Raw genomic sequence first — 25,493 nt, 5'->3', positions numbered from 1 at the left:
CGCTGAGGCTTAATGAGCCCTGAGAGCACTTTAGGGGACTTCAGGGGCCATCTCCCTGAGTCCCAGCTATGACTGTTTGGGGATCTTGGTCTGTGTCACTCAGGAACAGAGGAGGTAGGTTAGCAAACACAACCGTAGCCTCCAGACTTGTTCCCACACAAGGTCATAGTCACACCTGTCCTACTTTGCATGTAGTCCTTCCAGAGAAAGCTTCCTTTCCTGCCTAGAAGTTGGTTAGGGGTATAGAGAATGGGTGAAATTGAAGAGCTCAACCCTTGAGATTGATATGTGGAGCAGCAAGGGGTCAAGGATGGATGATGAATTAGGGAAGAAGGGGAAAAGGGTGGACAGGACAGGACAGAAAGGGGAGGAAATAATCACCCAGAGTAGAAGGTTTAGTGGATAGAATGGAGAAACATGAGCTGAAGGAGCCTGAGGTGCAATCACAGAGCTGGAAGGACTTTTTAATTCTGGTCCAGGTGCTTCCCTCAGGGGGATTATTCAGGTTGGCCCAAAAGTGGGGTTTAGCTTTGTCATCCAAATTGTTGAGTGACATAGTGAAAAATCAGATTCACATCTGAGTTTCAGTTCTGTCATTTATAGCTGGATTATCTCAGAAATTTCTTTCACAGTTTCCTCTTCTGCAAAACGTGGATAATATTCACCCTCTCTTCTCAAATGGTTGTTAGTATCAAACAGAATAGTAGACAATACATTTGGAAATCAGGTCAGTCAGAGATCAGAGTGAGTCAAAGAGTCAGGCTGAGTTAATGGGCTACACACATACACCCCCCCAACACACACACACACACAATATGTAAGCCTGTAAAGCCCAGACAATGATAAAGCATTGTCATTGCCGTGGGAGATGAACTTTTGGGCTGGCTCAGCCGGCATTTTCTGTGGCAGGTGGACATACCACTCGCAGGAGGAGTTGGGGGGCTCCTCCCACTGGGGCAGGCTCACAAGCTACAGCGGAGGCGGCTACTACCTGGACCTTCCAGGATCCCGACAGGCCAGTGCAGAGGTTCTCCGGGATCTTCAGGAGGGGCTGTGGCTGGACAGGGGCACTCGGGTGGTGTTCATCGACTTCTCAGTCTACAATGCCAACATCAATCTTTTCTGTGTTCTGAGGTCAGCCCCCTTTCCCTACTTCATCCCTCTGTCCATGGCTCCTGGTTGCAATCTCTCGTGCATAAGACCCTTGCCTAAACTCATACCCTGTGATGGGGGTGGAGAGGAGAGGAAGTGGGAGGAGTTGTCCCAGCCCAGACTCCACTAGACATCTCCCTCTCACCCCATAGGCTGGTGGTGGAGTTTCCAGCTACAGGAGGTGCCATCCCATCCTGGCAAATCCGCACAGTCAAGCTGATCCGCTATGTCAGCAACTGGGACTTCTTTATTGTCGGCTGTGAGGTTGTCTTCTGTGTCTTCATCTTCTACTATGTGGTGGAAGAGATCCTGGAGCTCCACATTCACCGGCTTCACTACCTCAGAAGCATCTGGAACATCCTGGACCTGGTGGTCATCTTGGTGAGGGGCAGATATCTAGGACTTGGGGCATTCTGGGGGGAGGAGGAGGATCCACCCTGATAGGGCCTCCAAGTTCTTCCTTTTGGAGCCCTAAGCCCTCCTGACTTTCAGTCCAATCATCGTTTAGCAGCTCCCTAAGTGAAAGGGAGATATTCCCCTCTCTCAGCCCTTGGGAACCCTGTCTCTCACACCTTCTCTCCTCCTCACCTGTCATCTGAGCCCTGCTCTTCTTTTAAAAAAATGTACTGGCTGGGCACAGTGGCTCATGCCTGTAATCCCAGCACTTTGGGAGACCGAGACATGCAGATCACCTGAGGTTGGGAGTTCAAGACAAGCCTGACCAACATGGAGAAACCTGGTCACCACTAAAAATACATAATTAGCCGGGCATGGTCCTGCAGGCCTGTAATCCCAGTTACTTGGGAGGCTGAGGCAGGAGAATCGCTTGAACCTGGTAGGTGAAGGTTGAGGTGAGCCAAGATCTTGCCATTACACTCCAGCCAGGACAACAAGAGTGAAACTCCAACTCAAAAAAAAAAAGTACTGGGAACGATCCAAGATGGCTGATCGCTAACATCTCGGGATTGCAGCTCCCAGTGAAAGCTCAGAAAACGAGAGGATGCCACACTTTCAGACAAATTTTGGTCGCTCATGGAGCAGAAGATTCCCAGTGGAGGAGCTCCACAGGTCGCCAGCGCAACTCTTGTGGCTGGCGCAGCGGTTTCGCCGGCACCTCGGTGCGGCAGCTCCTGGTGCAGAGTAAAAGGGACTGGTTCCCCTTCTGACTGAAGTTTAGAGCTCCGGGAAGGCAGAGTCGCCTATTAGGGACTCAAGAAGGAAGCCAGACTGGAGATTCCCGGGCTGAAAAGCACCATCAGTCTTAACACTGCTGTTTTGGCCGGCGCAGTGGGTTGCTCATATTTCAGCCCTGGGAATTAACAACTTGGACGTCCACTCAGAGACCTAATTTGAAAGTTGGTAATTACAAAGACGACAGGTGGATAAATTTACAATGATGGGAAGAAACCAGCGTAAAAAGGTTGAGAATACGCAAAATCAGAACGCCCCTCCCTCTAAAGATTATCACAGTTCCTCATCAACAATGGAACAAGGCTTGACGGAGAACAAACGCATCCCAATGATAGAATCACTCTTCAAGGAATGGATAATAAGAAACTTCTGTGAGTTAAAAGAACATGTTGTAGCCCAACATAAACAAACTAGGAACTTTGAAAAAAGATTTGACGAAAACCTATTGAGAATAGACAACTTAGAGAGGAATATAAGTGAATTAATGGAACTGAAAAATACAATACAGGAACTCCGAGAAGTATGCACAGGTTTAAACACTCGAATTGTTCAAGCAGAAGAAAGGATAACAGAGGTCAAAATCCAACTTAATGAAAGAAAACAAGAAGACAAGATTAGAGATAAAAGGATAAAAAGGAATGAGCAAAGTCTCCAAGAAATGTGGGACTATGTGAAAAGACCAAATTTACATTTGATAGGTGTACCTGAATGCGACGGAGAGAATGAACCCAAGCTGGAAAATACCCTTCAGGATATTATTTAGGAAAATTTTCCTGAACTAGCAAAGCAGGTCAATATTCAACCCCAGGTAATACAGAGAACACCACAAAGATATTCCTCAAGAAGAGCATATTCCTCAAGAAGAGCAACATAATCGTTAGATTCACCAGGGTTGAAACGAAGGAGAAAATACGAAGGGCAGCCAGAGAGAAAGGTCAGGTTACCCACAAAGGCAAGCCTATCAGACTTACAGCAGATCTCTCAGCAGAAACTCTACAAGCCAAGAGAGAGTGGGGGCCAATATTCAACATCCTCCAAGAACAGAACCTTCAGCCCAGAATTTCATATCCAGCCAAACTAAGCTTCACAACTGAAGGAAAAATAAAATCTTTTATGAACAAGCAAGTACTCAGAGATTTTATTACCACCAGGCGTGCTTTACAAGAGCTTCTGAAAGAGGCATTACACACAGAAAGAAACAACCAGTATTAGCCTTTCTAAAAATATACCAAAAAGTAAAGAGCACCAACATAAAGAAGAATTTACATCAACGAATGGTTAAAACAGCCAGTTAACATCAAATGGCAGTAACCCTAAATTTAAATCGACGCAATCCCCCAATCAAAAGACACAGCCAAAACTCAACGGCATGTTACATCCAGACCTGTTTCACATGCAAGGATACACAAAGACTCAAAACAAAGGGATGGAGAAAAATTTACCAACCAAATGGAGAGCAAAAATAAATAAAAAGCAGGAGTTGCAATTCTCATATCTGATAAAATAGATTTTAAAGCAACAAAGATATAGTGGTAAAAGGATCAATGCAACAAGAAGAGCTAACGATCCTAACACCCAGATACATAGAGACTTAGACTCAATGAGACAGAAAATTAATAAGGATATCAAGGACTTGAACTCAGATCTGGAACAAGTAAACTTAATAAATATTTATAGAGCTCTCCACTTTAAATACACAAAATATACATTCTTGTCAATACCACATCACAACTACTCATAGGTTTAAATGAAACATTGATTGGCCATTATTAATATCCATTTTTTTTAGAATAAAGCAACATTTCCATTCTCTTTCCCTCTTTTTCTTCCTCTTTCTTCCTCTCCTTCACTCCTTTTTTTCTTTCCTTCTCTAAAAAAAAAAAAGTACTGTATTTCGTTCATCTCTTGTCTTTTTTTTGTCTTTATGACCTGTTCTGTGGAAAGATTTGCCTTTTATTGTCTCTTCAAATATTCTGCTCCTTCATCTTCATCTCCCTCTTATTAGCTGGAAGTGGTGGGAATAGAAGGAAATGACTGGTTCCAATTCCCTATGGCCCTTTACAATCTATATATTAATATTTACCACTAGCCCCAAAGCCTTCTCGCAGGCTTTAGAACACTTAAGATGCTCCCCAGTCTTCCTATCCAGTTCCATTTGAACTTGAGACAGTGAACGACTCAGCAGGGAAGGTTTTCCCACCTGTCTTACCTACCCTGGCTCTCCCTTGGGACTTTATCTTGGAACTTCCCTTGAGATCCCCTTGCCTTCTCTGACACCCCCATCACCCCTGTGTGACAGCTCTCCATCGTGGCTGTGGGCTTCCACATATTCCGAACGCTCGAGGTGAATCGGCTGATGGGAAAGCTCCTGCAGCAGCCAAACATGTATGCGGACTTTGAGTTCCTCGCCTTCTGGCAGACACAGTACAACAACATGAATGCTGTCAACCTCTTCTTCGCCTGGATCAAGGTACCTGGGACTCCCCGCACCCAACTTTGCTTCAAGGTGCTCATTCTCCCTTCTTTTTTTCCTTCTTCTTTTTTTTATTTGAGGAGTCTTTCCCAGGCTGGAGTGTGCAGTGGCATGATCTCAGCTAACTGCAACCTCCACCTCCTAGGTTCAAGTGATTCTCCTGCCTCAGTTTCCTGAGTAGCTGGGACTATAGGTGCTCAACACTATGCCCAGCTAATTTTTGTATATTTAGTAGAGATGGGGTTTTACCATGTTGGCCAGGCTGGTCTCAAACTCCTGACCTCAAGTGATCCTCCCACCTCAGCCTTTCAAAGTGCTGGGATAACAGGCATGAGCCACCGAACCTGTCTATTTTTTTAAGAGGAGGTCTCAATCACCATGGCTGGAGTACAGTGGCACGATCTCAGCTCACTGCAACTTCTGCCTCCCAGGTTCAAGCAATTCTCCTGCCTCAGCCTTCTGAGTAGCTGGGATCACAGGCATGAGCCACCACACCTGGCTAATCTTTGCTTTTTTAGTAGAGATGGGTTTTCACCATCTTGGCCAGGCTGGTCTGGAACTCCTGACTTCAAGCAATCCACCCACCTTGGCCTCCCAAAGTACTGGGATTACAGGAGTAAGCCACCGTGCCTGGCCATTTTTTTTTTTTTGAGACAAGTCTCACTCTGTTGCCCAGACTTGAGTGCAGTGATGTAATCTCAGCTCACTGCAACCTCCGCCTCTCAGGTTCAAGTGATTCTCATGCCTCAGCCTCCCAAGTAGCTGGAATTACAGGTGCTTGCCACCACACCTGGCTAATTTTTATATCATTCTCCCTTCTTCAATATATGTCTCATTTTCTTTGTCTGGCTTGGCAATTCCTGTGGCCTCCATAGGCCCTTGGTGTGGACTTTTCAATGCTTCTCCCTTTTCCTTCTTCATCCCTTGGTTCAACATGGCCCTTCCAGATATTCAAGTATATCAGCTTCAACAAAACCATGACCCAGCTCTCCTCCACGCTGGCCCGCTGTGCCAAGGACATCCTGGGCTTCGCCGTCATGTTCTTCATTGTTTTCTTCGCCTATGCCCAACTCGGCTACCTGCTTTTCGGGACCCAAGTGGAAAACTTTAGCACTTTCATCAAGTGCATGTGTGTGTCCTGACCCCTTCACTCCTCCCTGGCCCCCACCCTCCAGCTCCAAGGATGTATGTATCCTTGGAGAAGATGGGTACATGCATGTGGGTGTGTCTGCATTTAAAGCATCTGTGTGAGAGTCTCCAGAAGCCCTGCTGTGTGTGCTCAAATAATATATGTGCCCTGCCCCGTCTCCATCAGATTGGGGTGGACATGTGGCGAGGGGTCTGTCTGGTTGGTAAAGTGGGATGGGGGTGTTTATTAGGCTCTGGATGAATCCCAGACCTGGTCTCTCAGTTTTACTCAGTTCCGCATAATCCTTGGGGACTTTGACTACAATGCTATCGACAAGGCCAACCGCATCCTGGGCCCTGCCTACTTTGTCACCTATGTCTTCTTCGTCTTCTTCGTGCTCCTGGTGAGGTTCTTTCTGAGGGGTGGGGATGTAGAGAGACTGCAAGGTGGAGTTTTGGTCCCAGTATATCCCTCACTCAGGATTGTTAAGTTTCTCGAATCAAAGATGGAGAGTGGGTGGGGGCAGATGTCTGGATCTTCTGAGAGCTGGTTACTGTAGTATAGCCAGCATGGTCAGTTTGCAGGTTTGCAGAGTACAAGGGAACCTGCAGACTCCCTCAGTAAAATCAAACCCTCATTCTCCAAGGGTGGAAATGGGGAGAAAAGTGCCTCATAAGGAGCATTCACTGCATCTGGTAGCTTCTATGACTGTCCTCCAAGACTCCCCTTCCTCTGGGGATCTCATGCTGATTTCTACTGCCACTACTTGGTAGCTCTCTCTCCCTGCCAACCATGAAAAATCTGGATTTTATTTATTAATTTACTTATTTATTTTAGACAGGGTCTCACTCTGCCACCCAGGCTAGAGTGCAGTGGTGCAATCTCAGCTCACTGCAACCTCCACCTCACTGAGCTCAAACTATCCTCCTACCTCAGCTTCCTGAGTAGATAGGACCACTGGCATGGTCAGGAGCCACCACACCCAGCTAATTTTTGTATGTTTTGAAGAGATGGGGTTTTGCTATGTTGCCCAGGCTGATCTTGAACTCCTGGACTCAAGCAATCTGCCTGCCTCAGCCTCCCAAAGATTATAGGTGTAGGCCACAGTGCCCTGCTCTTGGATTTAATTCTCACTAACAAGGCCAGCAATTTTCTTTACTTGATCAATGGATAGGGATGCAGATATGGATTGGGGGATAGATGGTAAAGAGAACACAATTGGACTCTTGCCCTGAAAAGCTTCTAATTTCAATGATTGGTGGGCCCTTATACGAAGAAGGTCTGTAGCATATGTTAGGGTATCTCCGTGGTCAGAAAGGTTACTACAGCAACTGAGAGTGAGGACACCAGGTTGGTCAGGAAGCATGATCCATCTCTAATAGAACTGTGCTGAAAGGCTGGGCTCTGGGGACCCTGAGAAGCAGGGATTAGTGGGCTGCAGAGCTGGGACTGAGAGCACTGGCCCCTTTGGAACATGTGTCTTGGACATTAATGGGGTCAGTGGGCTCAATCCTTCCAGTGGGTCTGGGGGTGAGGATCCAGGTCCCTACTTTATTCTCCAGAATATGTTCCTGGCCATCATCAATGACACATATTCAGAGGTCAAGGAGGAGCTGGCTGGACAGAAGGATGAGCTACAACTTTCTGACCTCCTGAAACAGGTGACTGCTCAGTCTCCTTGAGCTACACATTTGCATCAGTGCCCCAATCTAAGGCTCTGTGTCCTGGTCTGTTCCTGACTGGTTGAGGTCGCCCGTGCCCTTCTGTGCCTTCAATTTATCCTTAGAAGCCTGGGTGGGGCTGGGGGCCAGGGATGAGTGAGCAGCCTGTGAGAACTTGTCTATTTCCTTTCTCTTTCAGGGCTACAACAAGACCCTACTAAGACTGCGTCTGAGGAAGGAGAGGGTTTCAGATGTGCAGAAGGTCCTGCAGGGTGGAGAGCAGGAAATCCAGTTTGAGGATTTCACCAACACCTTAAGGGAGTAAGCAGCCAGACACCCAACCTTCTCTAATACCAGTCTCTAAGTCTTCGACCCTCAACCATACTTCATTTGCCTATAAGCCTTTGGTCTTAGTTTAGGATCCTCTGATCTTGACTTGCAGGCTTCTGATCTTTGCCTGTAGGTCTTTGCTCCAGACCTTCAGAACTCTGCCCTTGGTTTAAAGGTCTCTGACTGTGGTCTACAACATCCTGGATCTTGTTGAACGACTCTTAGGAACCAATGTAATAATTCCCTAATCATTGAATGCACACCCTACTCCCACAAAACTCTGATTTTTGTTCTTTGCTTCCCCACAAACATTTATCTATTTCTTTAACCATTCACTCCTTGATTCCCAAACATATTAATACACATTGAACAAATACATTGTGAGCACCAGCTGCGGTGCTCACAATATTTGTTCAATGTGTATTAATATGTTTGTCTATTACTCAGTCTATTACCAGGCACTGAGTAATAGACAACATTTTTTTTGAGACAGAGTCTTGCTCTGTTGCCTAGACTAGAGTGAAGTGGTACAATCTCAGCTTCCCGCAACCTCAGCTTTCCTGAGTCAAGCGATTTTTATGCCTCAGCCTCCTGAGTAGCTGGAACTACAGTCATGTGCCACCACGCCCAGCTAATTTTTGTATTTTTAGTAGAGATGTGATTTTTCCATGTTGGCCAGGCTGGTCTCAAATTCCTGACCTCAAGTGATCTACCCGCCTTAGCCACCCAAAGTGCTGGGATCAGGAGACAATATAATTAAATGAGACAAAGTCTTTGTTTTCTAAGAGCTCATAGACTTGTAAGCAAGTAAACTGAATCACAGAATAAACTCAACAGAAGTGACTAGGAGTAGAGGGTGAGCAATTCTATTTCTAAGCTTAAAAGACGGCTTCTTGGGAGAGGTAATGTCTAAATAGGGTATTGGAGGATGAATAGCTTATAAGTGGACAAGCAGAGGAAAGTTGTTCCAAGAAGAGATAAAAGCACATACAAAGGCACTGAGGTCTGAAACCAAGCAACATACACAGGAGGAATAAGTAGTTGAGCATTGCTAAGGTATTAAATAAAAGGGTGGGGTTGGGGGTGGTCATAGCAGGAGATGAGGCCAGAGAAGCAGGCAAGGGACACACTGGGAAAGTCCACACTGCCGCTCTGTCCAAAGAATAGGGTAGCAGAAAGGATTTCAAGAAGGGACATATTTAGACCTGCATATTAGAAAGGTTAATTACTCTAGTTGTGTTATGGAGGATGGATTTCAGGGTTAGGAAGTGAAGGGGAAGCTGGGGGATAGCAGGTTATTTAGAGGCAAATAGATTTTGCAATAATCCCTGTAGGAGGTCATGAGGCCATGAACTTACTAAGCAGGAGTCAGGAAAGGAAGAAGAAATAGAACCAAGTGTTTTCTTGGGAGTAAGATTGCTAGACTTTGGAGAAGCTTCTTTCCCAGAAAGCAGAACTTTTGCCAGAGTCAAGCAAAAGAGTGAGGAAGTCCATAATTGAGAGGTCACAGCCACAGCTGGGTAGAAATCATTTCATCATCCTGTTCTCCTCAGACTGGGACACGCAGAGCATGAAATCACTGAGCTCACAGCCACCTTCACCAAGTTTGACAGAGATGGGAATCGTATTCTGGATAAGAAGGAACAGGAACAAATGCGACAGGACCTGGAGGAAGAGAGGGTGAGTCGGGCTGATGGGTGGAGAGGCAGTGTAAGGAAACAGGTCACCCTCCCCTTCCCCCTTCCCCCAACACATCTAGAACACAAACCCAACCTGAAAACTCTCCCATAGACAGATGGTAAAGAACTCTCTAGAATAGTAGTTCTCAAACTGCTGCATGTTAGAATACTCTAGGGGGCCTTTAAAACAATCTTCATACTCAGGACACACACTCTAGACCAATTAAAGCACAGTCTCTGGTATGAGGCCAGACATCAGTACTTTTTAAAACTCCCTAGGTGATTCCAGTATATAGCCAAGGTTGAGAACCACGCTCTAAAACACAGGCTTAGGGAAAAATGACCCACTGCCTAAGAATCCCTGATCATTCCTTCAGAGGATTTGCCCTCTCCTGGGAATTTTCAAACTCGGGTTCCTGGCTGTCCCTACTCTGCCTGCTCTATCCCTATCCAGTGTAGACCAAAAAAAGTCAAAGACAGGGTGACAGCAGCCTAGAAAGTGCCAAGAACATTGGTAGTGTTCCTCCTCTGCTAAAATGAGTTGGCATCCAGTGAACACCTCATCCGTCAAGGCTTCAAGGATCTTGTGTTTTCTTTGAGAGGTGACTCTCCTCCAGAGGTTGGTTCAGTACCACTACCCTGACCCTGTTGTCTCCAGAGTCTGGGAGGGAAGGGGAATAGCAAGAACTAGAACCCGAGGCTTGGTTCTGAGATCCTGGTAGAGCCGGGTGATAGAACAGGAGCTGATGGCTTCCCAGAGTTATCCCCTCTCCTCTAACGTCTGACTTCCTGAGCAGGTGACCCTCAACACTGAGATTGAGAACCTGGGCCGATCCATCGTGAGCAGCCCACAAGGCGAGTCCAGCGCAGAGGCTGCCAGAGCAGGAGGCTGGATTTCAGAAGAAGAATTCTACATGTACGTGCAGCCAAGAAGGGCTGGCTCAAGGCTGACAACACTTCTATTATGATATCCTATCTTGTACTTTTTCCCACAACTTTCCAATTCTCTGTCCTACCCCAGGGAGAACGTCTGCTCCCCTTTAATTCTGTCTACAAGGCTGGGTCTTCTTTTCTTTGTTCCAGTCCAGAAACATGTCCTTCTGTGAACCCTGCCTCTTTAGATGCCCAGCCCCCAAACACAGATTTCTGCTCCATTCATCTCTCTCAAACCCTACACAGGCTCACAAGGAGAGTTCTGCAGCTGGAGACTGTCCTGGAAGGAGTTGTGTCCCAGGTTGATGCTGTAGGCTCCAAGTTGAAAATGCTGGAGAGGAAGGGGTGGCTGGCTCCCTCTCCAGGCGTGGTGAGTGGCCCTTCACCTGGTCCTCCTAGTTCCTCATCGGCTGAACTCTGCCGTCTTTTCCACTCAGTGGATGGGGCAAGAACATTTTTGAAAGCCCTATGTTTTTAGGCTCCTGGGGAAACAAGTTCACAGCTGTCAATTTATCAGCAGAGATGGGTCATGGAGATAAGGCCTGGAAGTTGCTTGCCCTGGCCTGAGGGCTGCCTTGGCCACTATGAGATGATCTGTGTCAGGTTGGTTGGGCTGCTATAATAAATTATTATAGACTGGGTGGCTTATAAGCAACAAAAGTGTGTTTCTCACAGTTTGGGAGGCTGGAAAGTCTAAGATCAAGGTGCTAATAGAATTGGTATCTGTTGAGGGCCCACTTCCTGATTCATAGACAGCTGTCTTCTTGCTGTGCCCTTTCATGGTAGAAGGGGTAAAGGAAGTCTATTTAATTTTTAATTTTTATTTATTTATTTATTTATTTTGAGACAGAGTTTTGCTCTTGTTGCCCAGGCTGGAGTGCAATGGCATGATCCCAGTTCACCGCAACCTCTGCCTCACAGATTCAAGCGATTCTCCTGCTTCACTTTCCCGAGTAGCTGTAATTATAGGCATGCACCACTAAGCCCAGCTAATTTTGTATTTTTAGTAGAGATGGGTTTTCTCCATGTTGGTCAGGCTAGTCTCAAACTGCCAACCTCAGGTGACCCACCTGCCTCGGCCTCCCAAAGTGCTGGGATTACAGGCGTGAGCCACCGTGCCCGATGGAAGTCTCTTTTATAAGGGCACTAAACCCATTCGTAAGGGCTACATACTCACTATCTAATCACCTCCCAAAGGCCCCACCTCCTAATACCATCATATTGGAGGTTACAATTTCAACAGATGAGTTTGGGAGAGACACAAATAGTCTATCGCAGTCTGAGTTCTCTGGAATCAGATATAGAGAAAAGAAAAGTGGTACACAAACTGTTTCTTCAAATGACTTGTCCCTTTCTTTTTCCAACAGGAGGAACAAGCCCTTTGGAAGCACCTGCAGCCAGCCCCAGCTGTGACTCCAGACCCCTGGGGAGTCCACTGTGGGCAGGAGAGTGGTGAGGGAGGAGGCCTAAAGCATCAGACAGTAGCCTCCTCTTCCTCTGCCTCCCCAGAGGTCCCCTCGCCACATCCGCTGCACTTCTAGGTCCCATCATGGCTGCTGCTGAGCCCCACCCTGCATCTGGCCTTTTGAGCCAATGTTTCTGTGTGTGGTGGGCATCATGCTTAGGCTTGTGACTCAGTGTTTCTATGTGACGCCACATAGCTCTGTGAAATAACATCTTCCACTGGTCCTTTTACTCCCTGTGCACTTAGCTCTGTGTGTTAAAAAAAAAAAAAAAAAGTTAATAACAAACAGGATAAAGGGAGGGAGGGTAATGACACTCCCTAAGCACCTGGATAGCCATCGTTTGTGAAAAAAGGTAGAAAACAAGAAAGTAAGCAATGTCTAGATGTCTTCCTTCTTCCCAGTGAATCTTATCCTTTGTGCATCTCAAGACCTGCTGCTAGCACCCATGGGTTTCTTGTTTTCCCCTATAGACGTTCTCTATAAAAGAGAAGAAGAAGCCTTAGAGGAGAGGAGACTCCCATGTGGTAAGATTCCAGTGTTGCAGAGTAGTTACGAGTGAGGCACTCCCAGAGCAAAGTCTGTGAAGGCTCTTCTGCAGGAGGCTGCCTCCTGGTTCACTGAACCTGGGAAGTGAGAGGGCTTTAACCAGGAGATTAAAATGGAGCCTGAAGGGAATCAGGCAAGGAAATGACCTCAGGATTGGGAGATCTTTGAATTAGCATGTGGTGGGTTCTGACATTATTCTTCTATAAGACCATGTGAGTTTCCATGGTGGCTATCAATAAAACTCCTTAGGAAAACTAGGACTTTGCATTTGCTTCTGGGATTATAGAGGGAAGAAAGGCCAAAACTGTGGGCCATCCATGTGCCTGGGCTGGAGTAGGTTCATGCTGTCTAGGAGGTATAGAGCAGGGGCAGTGATGTGAAGGAGCTGGGCTACCATAGGAGTCCTGAAATAAGAACTTCTAGACCAGCGTTGTGTCTCACACTTGTAATCCCAGCACTTTGGCATTACAACTTGAGGCTAGAAGTTGAAGACAACCCTGGTCAAAATGCTGAAACCCCGTCTCCACTAAAAATACAAATATATTAGCCAGGCATGGTGGCGCATGCCTGTAATCCCAGCTACTTGGGAGGCTGAGGCTTGAGAATCCCTTGAACTCAGGGGGTGGAGGTTGCAGTGAGCTAAGCTGAGATTGTGCTACCGTACCCATGCCTCGGAGACAGAGTAATACTGTTTTTTTAAGAAAAGAACTTCTGACTCACAGGAATGGCTTGAAATAGTGGCTACTGTGGTTGCACCATAGGAAGAGTGGGGACAGGTGACAAGGGAGACTCAGTCCTCAGAGTGGACAGAGTCAGGATAGGAGGGCTGGGGATAGTGGGTAGCTGGTGTGTGTGTATGTATATGGTGTACTAGCATGGGGGTGGGGTGAGAGGGTGCAGATGGAGGATAACCGGGGATGAGAAACTCCCACACCAAGATTTTGGGTGTCCAGGAGCCTGCCTGAGGCCCACTGCGTATCTCCCCTCCCTTCTCCTGTGGTCTTTATTCCTCCTCATTTTGCACCTTTCATTTCTCCCTAGTCACTTCTCATACATCTCTTTCACTCACCCCTGTTCTCCCATCCCATTAACTAATCCCTACACCTAGGAGACTTGTGATATAGCTTAAATGCAATCAAGATAACCAGAGTGTATCCTCCGCCCTAAAAAAGTTATAGTCCAAGCTTTCTTCAAGAAAGGCTGTATTCTGAGGAGAAGTAGGTGCCTGCCTGCAGTTTAAGAAATAGTGAGTTGGTGTTAACCCCGGACATTGGGAAGGGAGAATATTTAGGACCAGGGATCAGTGCCCGAAGGTTTCCCAAAGCCTGACAACCTGCAAACGTTTGGATTCCCTGAGCAATCTTTTGATGACTAACTCCAGTGCAGAGTGTCGGGGAGGGGGCTCCCCGTCTTCAGTGGTTTTGGGATGGGTCGTGAGTGGTACAAAGCAAGTGATCCCTCCAGGGTGTGACTAGGGATGAGCTCGCCTTCAGTCCCAGACGTCGCGACTGTTGGCAGTGGATCGATTCACAACAGCCTGGCGTAGCTTCAATTTCGGCTCCGGAATCACCCTTCTCTGTGTCATACCTGAGGCTGGAGAGGACCGCGAGGCGCCGGATCGCTGGGCCGGCCGGGCGGGCAGGGCATACCCAGTGCGCATGCGCACAACCCCGGCCCGGAAACAGAGCAGGGTCAGCCATGGCGGCAGCAGCGGAGGGCGTCTTGGCGACCCGGCGTGAGGAGCCCGCTCGAGGTACCCGGAATGGAAGTGGAGGAAGCGTCTGGTGGGGGACCCGGGGGTCCGTCTCGGGAGGGCGGGGTTGAGTTCACCTGGCAGGAACGGGCTGGTGGGAGGAGTGCACCTGTCTTTTGCGCGCGAGTGTTTGTCTTGTCAGGGCGACTGGTTTGGCGCGGGTGCCGGGTCTGGACGAGGGCGGTGTGAGGGAGCTGAGTTGGTGTGTCAGGTGGTCAGGGACACAGTGAAGGACTTGAAATTACGGCAGTTGGAGAATGGAGCCGACTTGATGGAATGAAGGCTGGTGGAGGGATGCCGGAACAGGCTGCTTTGGCTGGATTAGCTCCGGGTGTTAGGCGGGACACTTAGTCATTCTCCCTCGGCCCAGACGATGCCGCCGTGGAGACAGCTGAGGAAGCAAAGGAGCCTGCTGAAGCTGACATCACTGAGCTCTGCCGGGACATGTTCTCCAAAATGGCCACTTACCTGACTGGGGAACTGACGGGTGAGGCGGGATCTGGGTTGATTGGGGTGCGGTTAGCCTCGGGTGGCCTGGGAGATGGATAGCAGCATCAGTCTGCAGCTCCCTTCCCACCCTGCATGCCCTGAGACAGGCCTGTTGGAAGTTTGGGGAGGTCATGAATGGGAGAGAAAGAGAATACAACTCTGCAGGCCTCTGTAAAGTAGACTAAGGAGAAAACAATAAAAAAGGATTGATATCCAGCAACATTAATCAAGACGTGCTTCCTTGGGGAAAGTGTATTTTGAGCAGGGTTGTGAAGGGAATTATTGGTGGAGAAGGGGGAGATGATACAACTAGTGAATGAGGTTGAATGTGCAAGCAGTGTGTTTGGCTAAAGCAGAAGACATGTTTACTCGGATAAAGAAAAATGAAATTGAGGAACAGGGAGTGACCTGCAGATTCAGGGACCTATTAGGTTGTTCTGAGGATTTCACAACCCACCCTTTGGGACATGACTAGGTTTTGATCGTTTTTTTTCAGGTGGTCACATGACCTATGTGTGGAGGAGGATCAGAAAGTGAAATCTGGGCCAGGCACCTGGCTCACGTCTATAATCCCAGCATTTGGGAGGCTGAGGCAGTGGATCACTTGAGGTCAGAAATTCCAGACCAGCCTAGGCAACATGGCAAAACACTGTCTCCACTAAAAATACAAAAATTAGGCTGGCGTGGTGGTGAGTACCTGTAATCCCAGCTACTGGGGTGGCTGAGGCAGGAGAATCACTTAGCCCAGGAGGTAGAGTTTGCAGGTTGCAGTGAAGTGAGATCACACCACTGCACTCCAGCCTGGGTGATAGAGTGAGACTCTGTCTCAAAAAAGAAAGAAAGTGAAGTCTCGTCCAGTATAGCATCTCGTGTTTATTAAATTGTTTCACTTCCCCAGAAAATTACAGTAAGCTAAATTTGTGAACCAGAATCTTTGAGAAAAGGCTTGATGCAGACTAGGAGGGGTTGTGAATCTCTAACTAATTAATTAATTAATTAATTTTTTTAGAGATGGGTTTCACCTTGTTGACCAGATTGGTCTCAAACTCCTGACATCAGGTGACCCACCCACCTCGGCCTCCCAAAGTGCTGGGATTACAGGTGTGAGCCACTGTACCTGGCCTCTAATTTCTTTTCTTTTCTTTCTTTCTTTCCTTTTTTTTTTTTTTTTTTGCTTTTTCTGTTTTTAAGAGACAGGGTCTTACTATGTTGCCTGAACTGTCTTGAACTCCTGAGCTCAAGTGATCCTTTTCCCAACTATTTTGGTTGATGGCACTACCCAGGCTTAAAACCCCAGATACATCTTGGTCTGCTTCTATCCCTCAATATCTATTCGAACAAGTCCTATAAATTCCACTTCTCTAATGTTCTTGCACCCATGCTCTCCTTTCCATTCCTTTTACTGCCACTCTGCCTCAGATTTTTATTACTTTTCTTTTACACACACACACACACACACACACACACACACATATATATGATATTATTTTATTTTTTTTAAATACGGATGGGAATGGTGGCTCATGCCTGTAATCCCAGCAATTTGGGAGGCTGAGGTGGGTGGATCACCTGAGGTCAGGAGTTCCAGACCAGCCTGGTCAACAGAATGAAACCCCATCTCTACTAAAAATACAAAAATTAGCCAGGTGTGGTGGCACATGCCTGTAATCCCAGCTGTTCAGGAGGCTGACACAGAAGAATTGCTTGAACCTGGGAAATGGAGGTTATAATGAGCTGTGATCGTGCCATTGCACTCCAGCCTGGGTGACAGAGGGAGACTCTGTCCTAAATGAATGAATGAATGAGAGAAGGAACTACTGGCCTCAAGTGTTCCTCCTGCCTCCCAAAGTGCTGGGATTACAGGTGTGAGCCACTGCACCCAGCTGTGACTCTCTAATTTATCAGCCTGATTATTTGTTTGTTTATTTTTGAGCAAGAGAAACCAAGTAACAAAATTTAGATTTTTGGCTTCTCTTTAATTCCAAAGATTTGGGGCTGCTACCCACCCCCCTCACCCCCCAATTCTTTCAAGGTTGTAATTGACTAGAGCTGAGTAGCTGCCTCTTTTAAAAGGACTGGTGATATCTAATTTGTCCTTACCACTTCCTGTTTTCTCCTCTTTACTGAGACCTAGTGTCGGATGCCATTGCTCACTATTCTCTACTGTTATTTTTATTAGTAGCAGTAGAGAAATGGTTTTCTGTACCAACGCCTCTATCAAAACTGGTAAATGATGGGCTAAGAGGACCGCATATTCCAAAAAGTAGGGGGAAGCATATTTCTTCATGGAAGTGGATAATTTTCTTGTCCATTTACTGCGCAAACACTTGGCTCACTTTACGCATTTATATTATGTTGCTGGCTTCTAGGTGTTTGAATACATGACCCTTGTTTTATTTTATTTTATTGACAGAATTTTCGTTCTTGTTGCCCAGGCTAGAATGCAGTGGCACAATCTCAGCTCATTGCAATCTCCACCTGTTAGGTTCGAGCAATTCTGCCTCAGCCTCCCGAGTAGCTGGGATTACAGGCACATGCCACCACGCTTGGCTAATTTTTTTGTATTTTTAGTAGAGATGGGGTTTTGCCATGTTGGCAAGGCTGGTCTCAAACTCCTGACCTCAAGTGATCCACCCACCTTGGCCTCCTAAAGTGCTGGGATTACAGGCCACAATGCCTAGCCATGACACTTTTTTTTAGAGAGACTAATTTGATAGCAGTATAAATATGAGAGTACAGATATGAGGGAGAGAGACCAGAGACAGATGAGCAATAGTTCAGATGAAAAGTAATGAAGACACCAGGCACTGTGGCTCATGCCTATAATCTTAGCATTCTGGGAGGCAGGAGGATTCCTTGAGGCCAGTAGTTCAAAACCTGCCTGGGCAACATAGCAAGACTCCATCCTTATAGTCTTTGTCTTTTTCCCTGCCATGCAGAGATTACATGCACCAAGTAATAAAATAATAATAAGAAAAAAAAAGTAATGAAGATCTGAGGCAGAATGGTAGTAAAAGGAATGGAAAGGAGAGCATGGGTACAAGAACATTATGGAAGTGGAATTTGTAGGACTTGTTCAAGTAGATATTGAGGGATGGAAGCAGACCAAGATGTATCTGAGGTTTTAAGCCTGGGTGGTGCCATCAGCCAAAATAGCTGGAAAGAGGAACCATGTTTAGCATGAAGATGTTTTCAGTTTTTGGTTGGCTGCTCGTTGACATTACTAGGGAACTCAGGTGACTTGTACATATGATTCCAGAGCTCAGAGACTTATCAGAGCAGAAGAAACAAATTTCAGTGTCACTTTCGCAGTGGTGTGATTGGAGGCTATGCAGGATGAGATTGCCAAGGAAGAGCTTAGAAGTAGGTAAGAGAGCCTAGGCCCTGTTACCCAGGCTGGTGCAGTGGTGCAGTCTCGGCTCACTGCAACCTCCACCTACTGGGTTCAAGTGATTCTCCTGCCTCACCCTCCTGAGTAGCTGGGACTACAGGCACATACCACCATGCCCAGCTAATTTTTGTATTTTTAATAGAGACGGGATTTCATCATGTTGGCCAGGATGGTCTCAATCTTCTGACCCTGTGATCTGCCTGCCTCAGCCTCCCAAAGTGCTGGGATTACAGACATGAGCCACTGCATCTGGCCTATATTTTCTCTTAAACTATGTTAGTTGCTTTTTTTCTTTCTTTTTTTTTTGAGATGGTGTCTCACTCTGTCACCTAGGCTTGAGTGCAGTGGTGTGATCCTGGCTCACTGCAACCTTTGCCTCCTGGTTCAAGCAATTCTCCTGCCTCAGCCTCCCAAGTAGCTGGGACTACAGGTACCTGCCACTGCACCCAGCTAATTTTTTTTTTTGAGACAGACTTTTGCTCTTGTTACCCAGGCTGGAGTGCAATGGCATGATCTCAACTCACCACAACCTCCGCCTCCTGGGTTCAGGCAGTTCTCCTGCCTCAGCCTCCTGAGTAGCTGGGATTACAGGCACGCGCCACCATGCCCAGCTAATTTTTTGTATTTTTAGTAGAGACGGGGTTTCACCATGTTGACCAGGATGGTCTCGATCTCTTGACCTCATGGTCCACCCGTCTCAGCCTCCCAAAGTGCTGGGATTACAGGCATGAGCCACCGCACCCGGCCCAGCTAATTTTTTAAAAAAATTTTTAGTAGAGACGGGGTTTCACTCTGTTGAGCCAGGCTGGTCTGGGACTCATGACCCCATGATCCACCCGCCTCAGCCTCCCAAAGTACTGGGATTATTGGCGTGAGCCACCAAGGCTGGCCAAATATATGTCAGTTTCTAGCACAGCCATGGGAATGCCCATAGGTATGTGCTACCCATGTAAACATCAGTTATGTGTTATAGCTGCGAAAAAGTTGAGAACTGATAGTTAAGGGGATCTGATAGGAAAGAATCTGGCATAGAAGTCTAAGAGCAGTTAGAGATTAGAAAATCAGTGTAGTACAATACCATAGCAGCTAAGGGAAATGAGCATTTCCCAATGAGAAAGAGATCACTAGTATCCAAGACCATGGAGAGGTTTCGGAGGATAAGAACTGAGCAAATGCCATGGATTTGGTGATTAGCAGGGCACTGATGACCTTGGCATGTAATCTCTGGATGGTAAGGGCAAAGACCAGACTACAAGGATTTATGCAAGTAAATGATAAGGAAGAGGAAGTAGTGAGTGTCAGCTATTTTTTTCAAATTGTTTAGCAGTGAAGCTCCTTTGCTTTACTGAACAAATGATATAGGTGTAGCAGAACAGAGGGAGTGCTTTTGATTTGAAGGAAATGTGAATATATTGCTGTATAGAGAGGAAGGTGCCAAGAGACAGGGAGAATTTGGAAATGCAAGTGAAAGGAGATGATTGAAGAGAGGCCCTGAAGAAGTAGAAGTGTTTTGGATCAAGGGCACAAGAGGAGGGGGTTGTCTTGGGAAGAATAGGAACACTTCTGCCTCTTGGGAAGATATTAAGATCCAGAGAAGTTTAGAAGTAAGGCAGAGAGAAAAACCAACCAACCAAACAGACAAAAAACAGAAAAAAGAAGTAAGGCAGAGAGATTGAAGCAGCTTATGTTAATGGACTTGGCTTTTTAAGAAAATTGGAGTAGAGGCCATTTGCTTTGAATGAAGTTAGGGAAAGAACTGAGGATATGAGAAGCAGACAGATGGTTTGGAAATGTCACTGCATAAAATGCAATATAGAATCATACATGGTAATGAACGAGTTACTAAGAAGTAGTGAGGTCCTGGCTGATAGTATATACATTGTATGTATATAAGTTAAATGTTTTCATGCTGTAGAAGTACCAAGACTATTTCACCTTCTACAAGACTATTCACTTGTAGAAGTACCAAGACTATAAACTCATTTCTTAAGACATGAGTTTATCATTTTCCTTTGTAACCATGATCCTGAACCTGCTGGATCTTGTTTGGTTTAAATAGTTTGCTGATTCTTGCCTGAATTTCTGCTTAGACTTTCAAAGTACATAGGCTGAGTTATAAATGTCTCAGATTAAAAATGGCCGACTCATTTGACACGTCCTAGATCCTGCCTTTGACTACCATTTAGCCTATACTCCTGCATTCTAATGATCACATCATCATCTGTTTAATTTTCAAGCCACCAGTGAAGACTATAAGCTCCTGGAAAATATGAATAAACTCACCAGCTTGAAGTATCTTGAAATGAAAGATATTGCTATAAACATTAGTAGGAACTTAAAGGACTTAAACCAGAAATGTAAGTAATAATATTTGTAATGAAGCATGTTTGTATTTAATGTTCTTTTGTGCTTGGGGCCATGGAAAAGAGGAGGGAACATGACAATTTTGTCTTGTGGGAGCTTGTTTTCTTAAAATGAATTCCAAATTTAAGATGAATTTCTTCCATTCTGAGGATTAGCATGCTTTGGTGGTATGATTATTTTTGCTTCTAAATCTTGATTTTATCAGTTTATTCCTAGAAGGGGAGGGGGCCAGATTCTAATGAATTGATACATAAATCCATAAAGCCATCACATCTTCAGATTATTCTATAAGCAGAAAACCAAAAACTCTATAATGGAAAACACTAATTTAGAGTAGTCGAGTGTATTTTTCCATTGACATATGGTATTTGTGTTCCTTGACTTTAGGGTGCTCTTTCTTGGTATGGGAGTACCCAAGAAACAATCAGTAATAGAAAGCTTGCTCAAGGAGCAAGAAATGAAAAAGAACAGAAAATTAGTAGATTAGAGACACTGACTAAGTCTGGGCCACAGTCGTGCCTGATCAACTAGCTACTGTCTTCTAAAGCACCTGCCCTGCGAGTGATCAGAATCATGTCACTCCACCTAATCTGTCTTAGCATAGATGGAGAGACACTAGCATTATTACTTTTCCACTCTTTTCCTATATTCATTGTTGATACAACCATATAAACATGAGGTTTTTCTTTGTTTTTAAAGATGCTGGACTGCAGCCTTATCTGGATCAGATCAATGTCATTGAAGAGCAGGTAGCAGCTCTTGAGCAGGCAGCTTACAAGTTGGATGCATATTCAAAAAAACTGGGTAACCATTTTATTTCTGTTTTGATGTATTAAAGAGTACCTCTTGCCAGCCATGTCCTTAATAAACATAATAATTAACATTTATGGTGTGCCTACAGTGATCTATTAATCTTCACAAAACTTAGTAACTTATTATTACATTAATAAAAATAACATTTCCTGATTACTTAATGATGTATCAGGCACGGTTCTTAGTGCTTTGCATGTATTATGTTTTTTATCTTCCCAATAATCTATGCGGTAAGTGCATGATTTTTATCCCCATTTTGTAGGCAAGGAAACTGGTTTAAGGAGATAAGTAGCTTGCTTAAGGACAGAAAGCTAGTACATGGAAGAGCTATATTTCTTTTTTTTTTTTTTTTTTTTGAGACAGAGTTTCGCTGTTGTTACCCAGACAGGAGTGCAATGGCGTGATCTCGGCTCACCACAACCTCCGCCTCCTGGGTTCAGGCAATTCTCCTGCCTCAGCCTCCTGAGTAGCTGGGATTACAGGCACGCACCACCATACCCAGCTAATTTTTGTATTTTTAGTAGAGACAGGGTTTCACCTTGTTGACCAGGATGGTCTCGATCTCTTGACCTCGTGATCCGCCCGCCTCACCTCCCAAAGTGCTGGGATTATAGGCCTGAGCCACTGCACCCGGCCAAGAGCTATATTTCTAAGTAGGTCTGTTTGCTTACAAAGCTCAAGTTTTTATTTGTGGTTGAGAAGGCCGGAGCACCTTTAATAATGTAGATAGGGGCGGGGCGCGGTGGCTCACGCCTATAATCCCAGCACTTTGGGAGGCCAAGGTGAGCAGATCACCTGAGGTCAGGAGTTTGAGACCAGCCTGGCCAACATGGAGAAACCCCATCTCTATTAAAAAACAAAAACAAAAACAAAATAAATTTAAAAAATAATAATAATGTAGATAAATATGTCTTAAACAAATAGTCAATTGAGGGTTTTCTTGAAAGACCACTTTTTCTTTGAGGAAGAAACTAATATTTTTAGTGCTAGTAGCTTGCTAACTGGCTCTGGCTCTTATACACATGGTTAAAAGTAATGAGTTTAGTGGGTTTTTGTTGTTATTGTTTTGTTTTGTTTTTTATAAGAGATGAGGTCTTGCTGTATCACCCAGGCTAGGGTGCAGTGGTGTGATCATAGTTCACTGTAGCCTTGAATTCCTGGGCTCTAGTGATTCTCCTGCCTCAGCCTCCTGAGTAGCTGGGACTACAGGTGTGCACCATCACATCTAGCTACTTTAAAAATTTTGTTTTTGAAACAAGGCCTTGCTATGTTGCCCAGGCTGGTGTTGAACTTGTGTCCTCAAGCAGTCCTCCCACCTCAGCCTCCAGCCAAGTAGCTCCCACCTCCCACCTCCAGCCAAGTAGCTGGAATCACAGACCTGAGCTACCACATCTGGCCTGAGTTTGTTTTTGTCCTAGATAACATTTATAGATTATTTTAGTTTCGTCTTTTCGCAAGGGTGGATGGACTACTTCAAGAAGGTAGTTTGTAGTAGGCTGGGATTTGATATGGGTGGTGATTAACCATTAGTTTCATTGTCTACAGTTACATTTGGCCAATGATTACTGTGAACCTTACTGCATAGAAGGCAGGGGTAACCTAACCATGTAGAAGGTATCTTAGTTCACAGTAACCATTTGTGACAGAGTCCCTTTTTCTGTTAAAATTGTGAAACCAGGTACTTTCATGGTTTTAACAGAAAAATGGAATGTCACAGTAAGAGGCTTATTTGATGGCCTTTTAAATTTTTGTATCTTTCAAAATTGCTTTCCTGGGGAAAGGTATAAGGATAAGAACGTAAAAGGGGAAACATACATTTATACTTCCTAAGGGTTCCAGTCTGGTTCCAGAGGGCACCTGGGACAGTGCTGAGAGAAGCCGTTTTTATTAAGGCTCCTGATAGGTCAAGTGACAGATCTGCCTCATCCTGGTGGAGCTGTCTAAGCAGGTGCCGTTGACAGGGTTAGGACTTGTAAACCTGTGTTAGGTTCTCAATTCTGGGTGTCTGTGCTTGACTTCTTCCAAGTTTTACAGATCAATGATCTGTATATTTGGACAGGTGATGAGATTGAAGCTAACAGATTTTTAGCAATATTATAGGTATTTTTTAACTTGACCGGAAATGCTAACTAAAAGCTGTCTTTGTAAGAGCTAGTTTTAAAAGATGTAACTCTCTTTCATCCCTCACAGAAGCCAAATACAAGAAGCTGGAGAAGCGATGAGAAACTTATTTTTATGGGATAGAGTCTTCTTTTTAACATGGAAGAATGTTGTATAAAACCTGAATCCTGAGGCTGATGAATTGTGAAAACTCCTCAAAAGGAAATTATGCTGGTCATCCCAGGAACATCTCAACGTTGGAGTAAACTGGAGGACTGTGGCTATTCGTGAACCTTCTTTGAGGCAGTATTTCTCAGAATCTCACACTTAAAACTCCTTACCTTTTACTCGAATGCTTTGCCATATTCAGGACAGAGACTCTCTCAAAGTTCAGAATACAGCTGGGCTTGCCAGTAAAATCTAATGAGAGGACCTATTTTCTCTGGTAGTGGATGAATACTATATTATTTTCTTAAGTGGCTGGTTTTTTAATTACTATGTAAATGGTTGTTTTTTTTCTGTTAATGATGCTAATGTGTTATAAACAAGATTCTAAATTTAAAAAGGAAAGAAAACAAACTTGGTTCTTTACAGTTTATCACCTTGTGAATGTCAGTAACTTACTTTTCATAATACTGCAAATAACATAAAATCTTAAAATAACTCCAAGCTGAGTCTTCTAGACTCAGAAATGGTGAAAGGAATGTTCTAGCAGAAATGATGAAAGGAATGTTGATAACTTGGTGTATGTGATGGCCCCTCTTGTTTATTTTCTATGTGAATTAAATTGACATGTGGCCAGTTTGGAAATGTGATGAAGACAAAGACTAGATGGGTATGTCTCTTTATGTGTTGAGTGGGGAGGTGAGGATCGCCACTCATAAAGGATTTTATAAAATACTTCCTACTGTGTGTGTAGTATCGGGGGGTCTTAGGGACCTAATTGACTTCTTTTCACGCTAAAGACATCAGCAAATGGGACATACTGACTGACCAGTCTAAGTTGAAAGATAGGCAGCCTTACCCAGAACACAAAGATACTACACTTAGGTTGATTGCATATTAACAGCTGGGAAGGTGTCTGAGGTCCCCAATTACACCCCCCAAATAATTTCTTACTTCTCTTTCCATCATTTCCCCTCTGTGCCAGACCAACATCATTTATCCTCTATTCTTCTGGACTGTTGCTGTGGTGTCTTCTCATCTTAACTGTCCCTCAAATCACACTTCATTGCTGCCAGAGCAATCTTAAAAATATAGACTGGCCATATTACTCCTGCTTAGAATCCTATAGTGACTTATCATGGCCTCTTTGAAAAAGCTGGACTTTTATTATTCATACAAGTCCCTTTGTTTGTTTGTTTATAGACAGGGTCCCTTGTCACCCAGGCTGTATTGCAGTGGTGTGGTAATGCTCCCTGCAGCCTTGACTCAACTGATCCTCCTACCTCAGCCTCCTGAATAGCTAGGACTACCTGCACACTCCCCCATGCCTTGCCGATTATTTTTGGTACAGATGGAGCCTCCATATGTTGTCTAGGCTGGTCTTGAACTGACTTCAAGTGATTCTCTTACCACAGCCTCCCAAAGTGCTGGGATTGTAGGCATGAACCACCTTGCCTAGCATAAGGCCCCTATTTAAACATTTTTTTAAAAACTTGTAATATGTACATTATTTTCTCCTATTATAGAAAATAAAAAACAAAAGAGGAATTAAACTGTAACTCTCCCATCTCAACATAGAATCAGTCTTACCTCTTCTTCCAACCCTTTTCCTTTTCTGTGTATGTATTGACCTAGTGTGTGTGTGTGTGTGTGTGTGTGTGTGTGTGTGAGAGAGAGAGAGAGAGATAGAGAGAGAGAAAGACACTGCCCAGCCTGGAGTGCAGTGGGGCGATCTCAGCTCACTGCAACCTTTGCCTCCTGGGTTCAAGCGATTCTCCGGCCTCAGCCTCCCAAGTAGCTGGTATTACAGGCACCCACCACTAGGCCCTAGTAATTTTTGTATTTTTACTAGAGACAG

At 45.1% G+C, this 25,493-nt stretch overlaps 2 protein-coding genes across 7 annotated transcripts in view; both read left to right on the top strand.

The window, feature by feature from the left end:
• Positions 1-12,714, top strand: part of PKD2L1 (polycystin 2 like 1, transient receptor potential cation channel) — a 38,362-nt gene extending 25,648 nt beyond the window's left edge. Inside the window, exons 5-16 of the mRNA XM_002807459.5 lie at positions 910-1,134; positions 1,305-1,533; positions 4,643-4,813; positions 5,764-5,945; positions 6,228-6,348; positions 7,508-7,606; positions 7,806-7,927; positions 9,490-9,616; positions 10,413-10,531; positions 10,795-10,918; positions 11,916-12,000; positions 12,485-12,714. Coding sequence (XP_002807505.3) covers positions 910-1,134; positions 1,305-1,533; positions 4,643-4,813; positions 5,764-5,945; positions 6,228-6,348; positions 7,508-7,606; positions 7,806-7,927; positions 9,490-9,616; positions 10,413-10,531; positions 10,795-10,918; positions 11,916-12,000; positions 12,485-12,573 — 1,693 coding nt within the window. The 3' untranslated portion in view covers positions 12,574-12,714. The remainder of the gene's footprint in view (positions 1-909; positions 1,135-1,304; positions 1,534-4,642; positions 4,814-5,763; positions 5,946-6,227; positions 6,349-7,507; positions 7,607-7,805; positions 7,928-9,489; positions 9,617-10,412; positions 10,532-10,794; positions 10,919-11,915; positions 12,001-12,484) is intronic.
• A 1,523-nt stretch (positions 12,715-14,237) lies between these two features.
• Positions 14,238-25,206, top strand: BLOC1S2 (biogenesis of lysosomal organelles complex 1 subunit 2). 6 transcript variants are annotated; one of them, XM_078346264.1, is made up of 6 exons: positions 14,238-14,313; positions 14,684-14,800; positions 15,299-15,491; positions 20,431-20,550; positions 21,257-21,361; positions 23,561-25,206. In XM_078346264.1, the coding sequence occupies exons 3-6, from the start codon at positions 15,314-15,316 to the stop codon at positions 23,590-23,592; spliced, it is 435 nt and encodes a 144-aa protein (XP_078202390.1). In that variant the 5' UTR covers positions 14,238-14,313; positions 14,684-14,800; positions 15,299-15,313; the 3' UTR covers positions 23,593-25,206. The 6 variants fall into 6 exon arrangements, with proteins under 6 accessions (XP_078202390.1, XP_078202391.1, XP_009008382.2 ...); XM_078346265.1 differs by having other exon boundaries at positions 14,238-14,344; XM_009010134.5 differs by lacking the exon at positions 15,299-15,491 and having other exon boundaries at positions 14,238-14,344.
• Positions 25,207-25,493: the final 287 nt, after the last annotated feature.

This window comes from Callithrix jacchus, chromosome 12 (genome assembly GCF_049354715.1).
Source record: "Callithrix jacchus isolate 240 chromosome 12, calJac240_pri, whole genome shotgun sequence".
NCBI classification, from domain to species: domain Eukaryota; kingdom Metazoa; phylum Chordata; class Mammalia; order Primates; family Cebidae; genus Callithrix; species Callithrix jacchus.
Note: the sequence above shows the minus strand (reverse complement) of the source record. Positions and strands in the feature narration are given on the sequence as shown.

Coding starts and splice junctions, on each gene's coding strand:
- BLOC1S2 (XM_078346264.1), top strand. CDS start 15,314: ATGTGTGGAGGAGGATCAGAAAGTGAAATCTGGGCCAGGCACCTGGCT. Junction 15,492..20,430: donor AAAATTAGGCTGGCGTGGTG/GTGAGTACCTGT, acceptor TTAATTTTCAAG/CCACCAGTGAAGACTATAAG. Junction 20,551..21,256: donor AAAGGACTTAAACCAGAAAT/GTAAGTAATAAT, acceptor TTGTTTTTAAAG/ATGCTGGACTGCAGCCTTAT.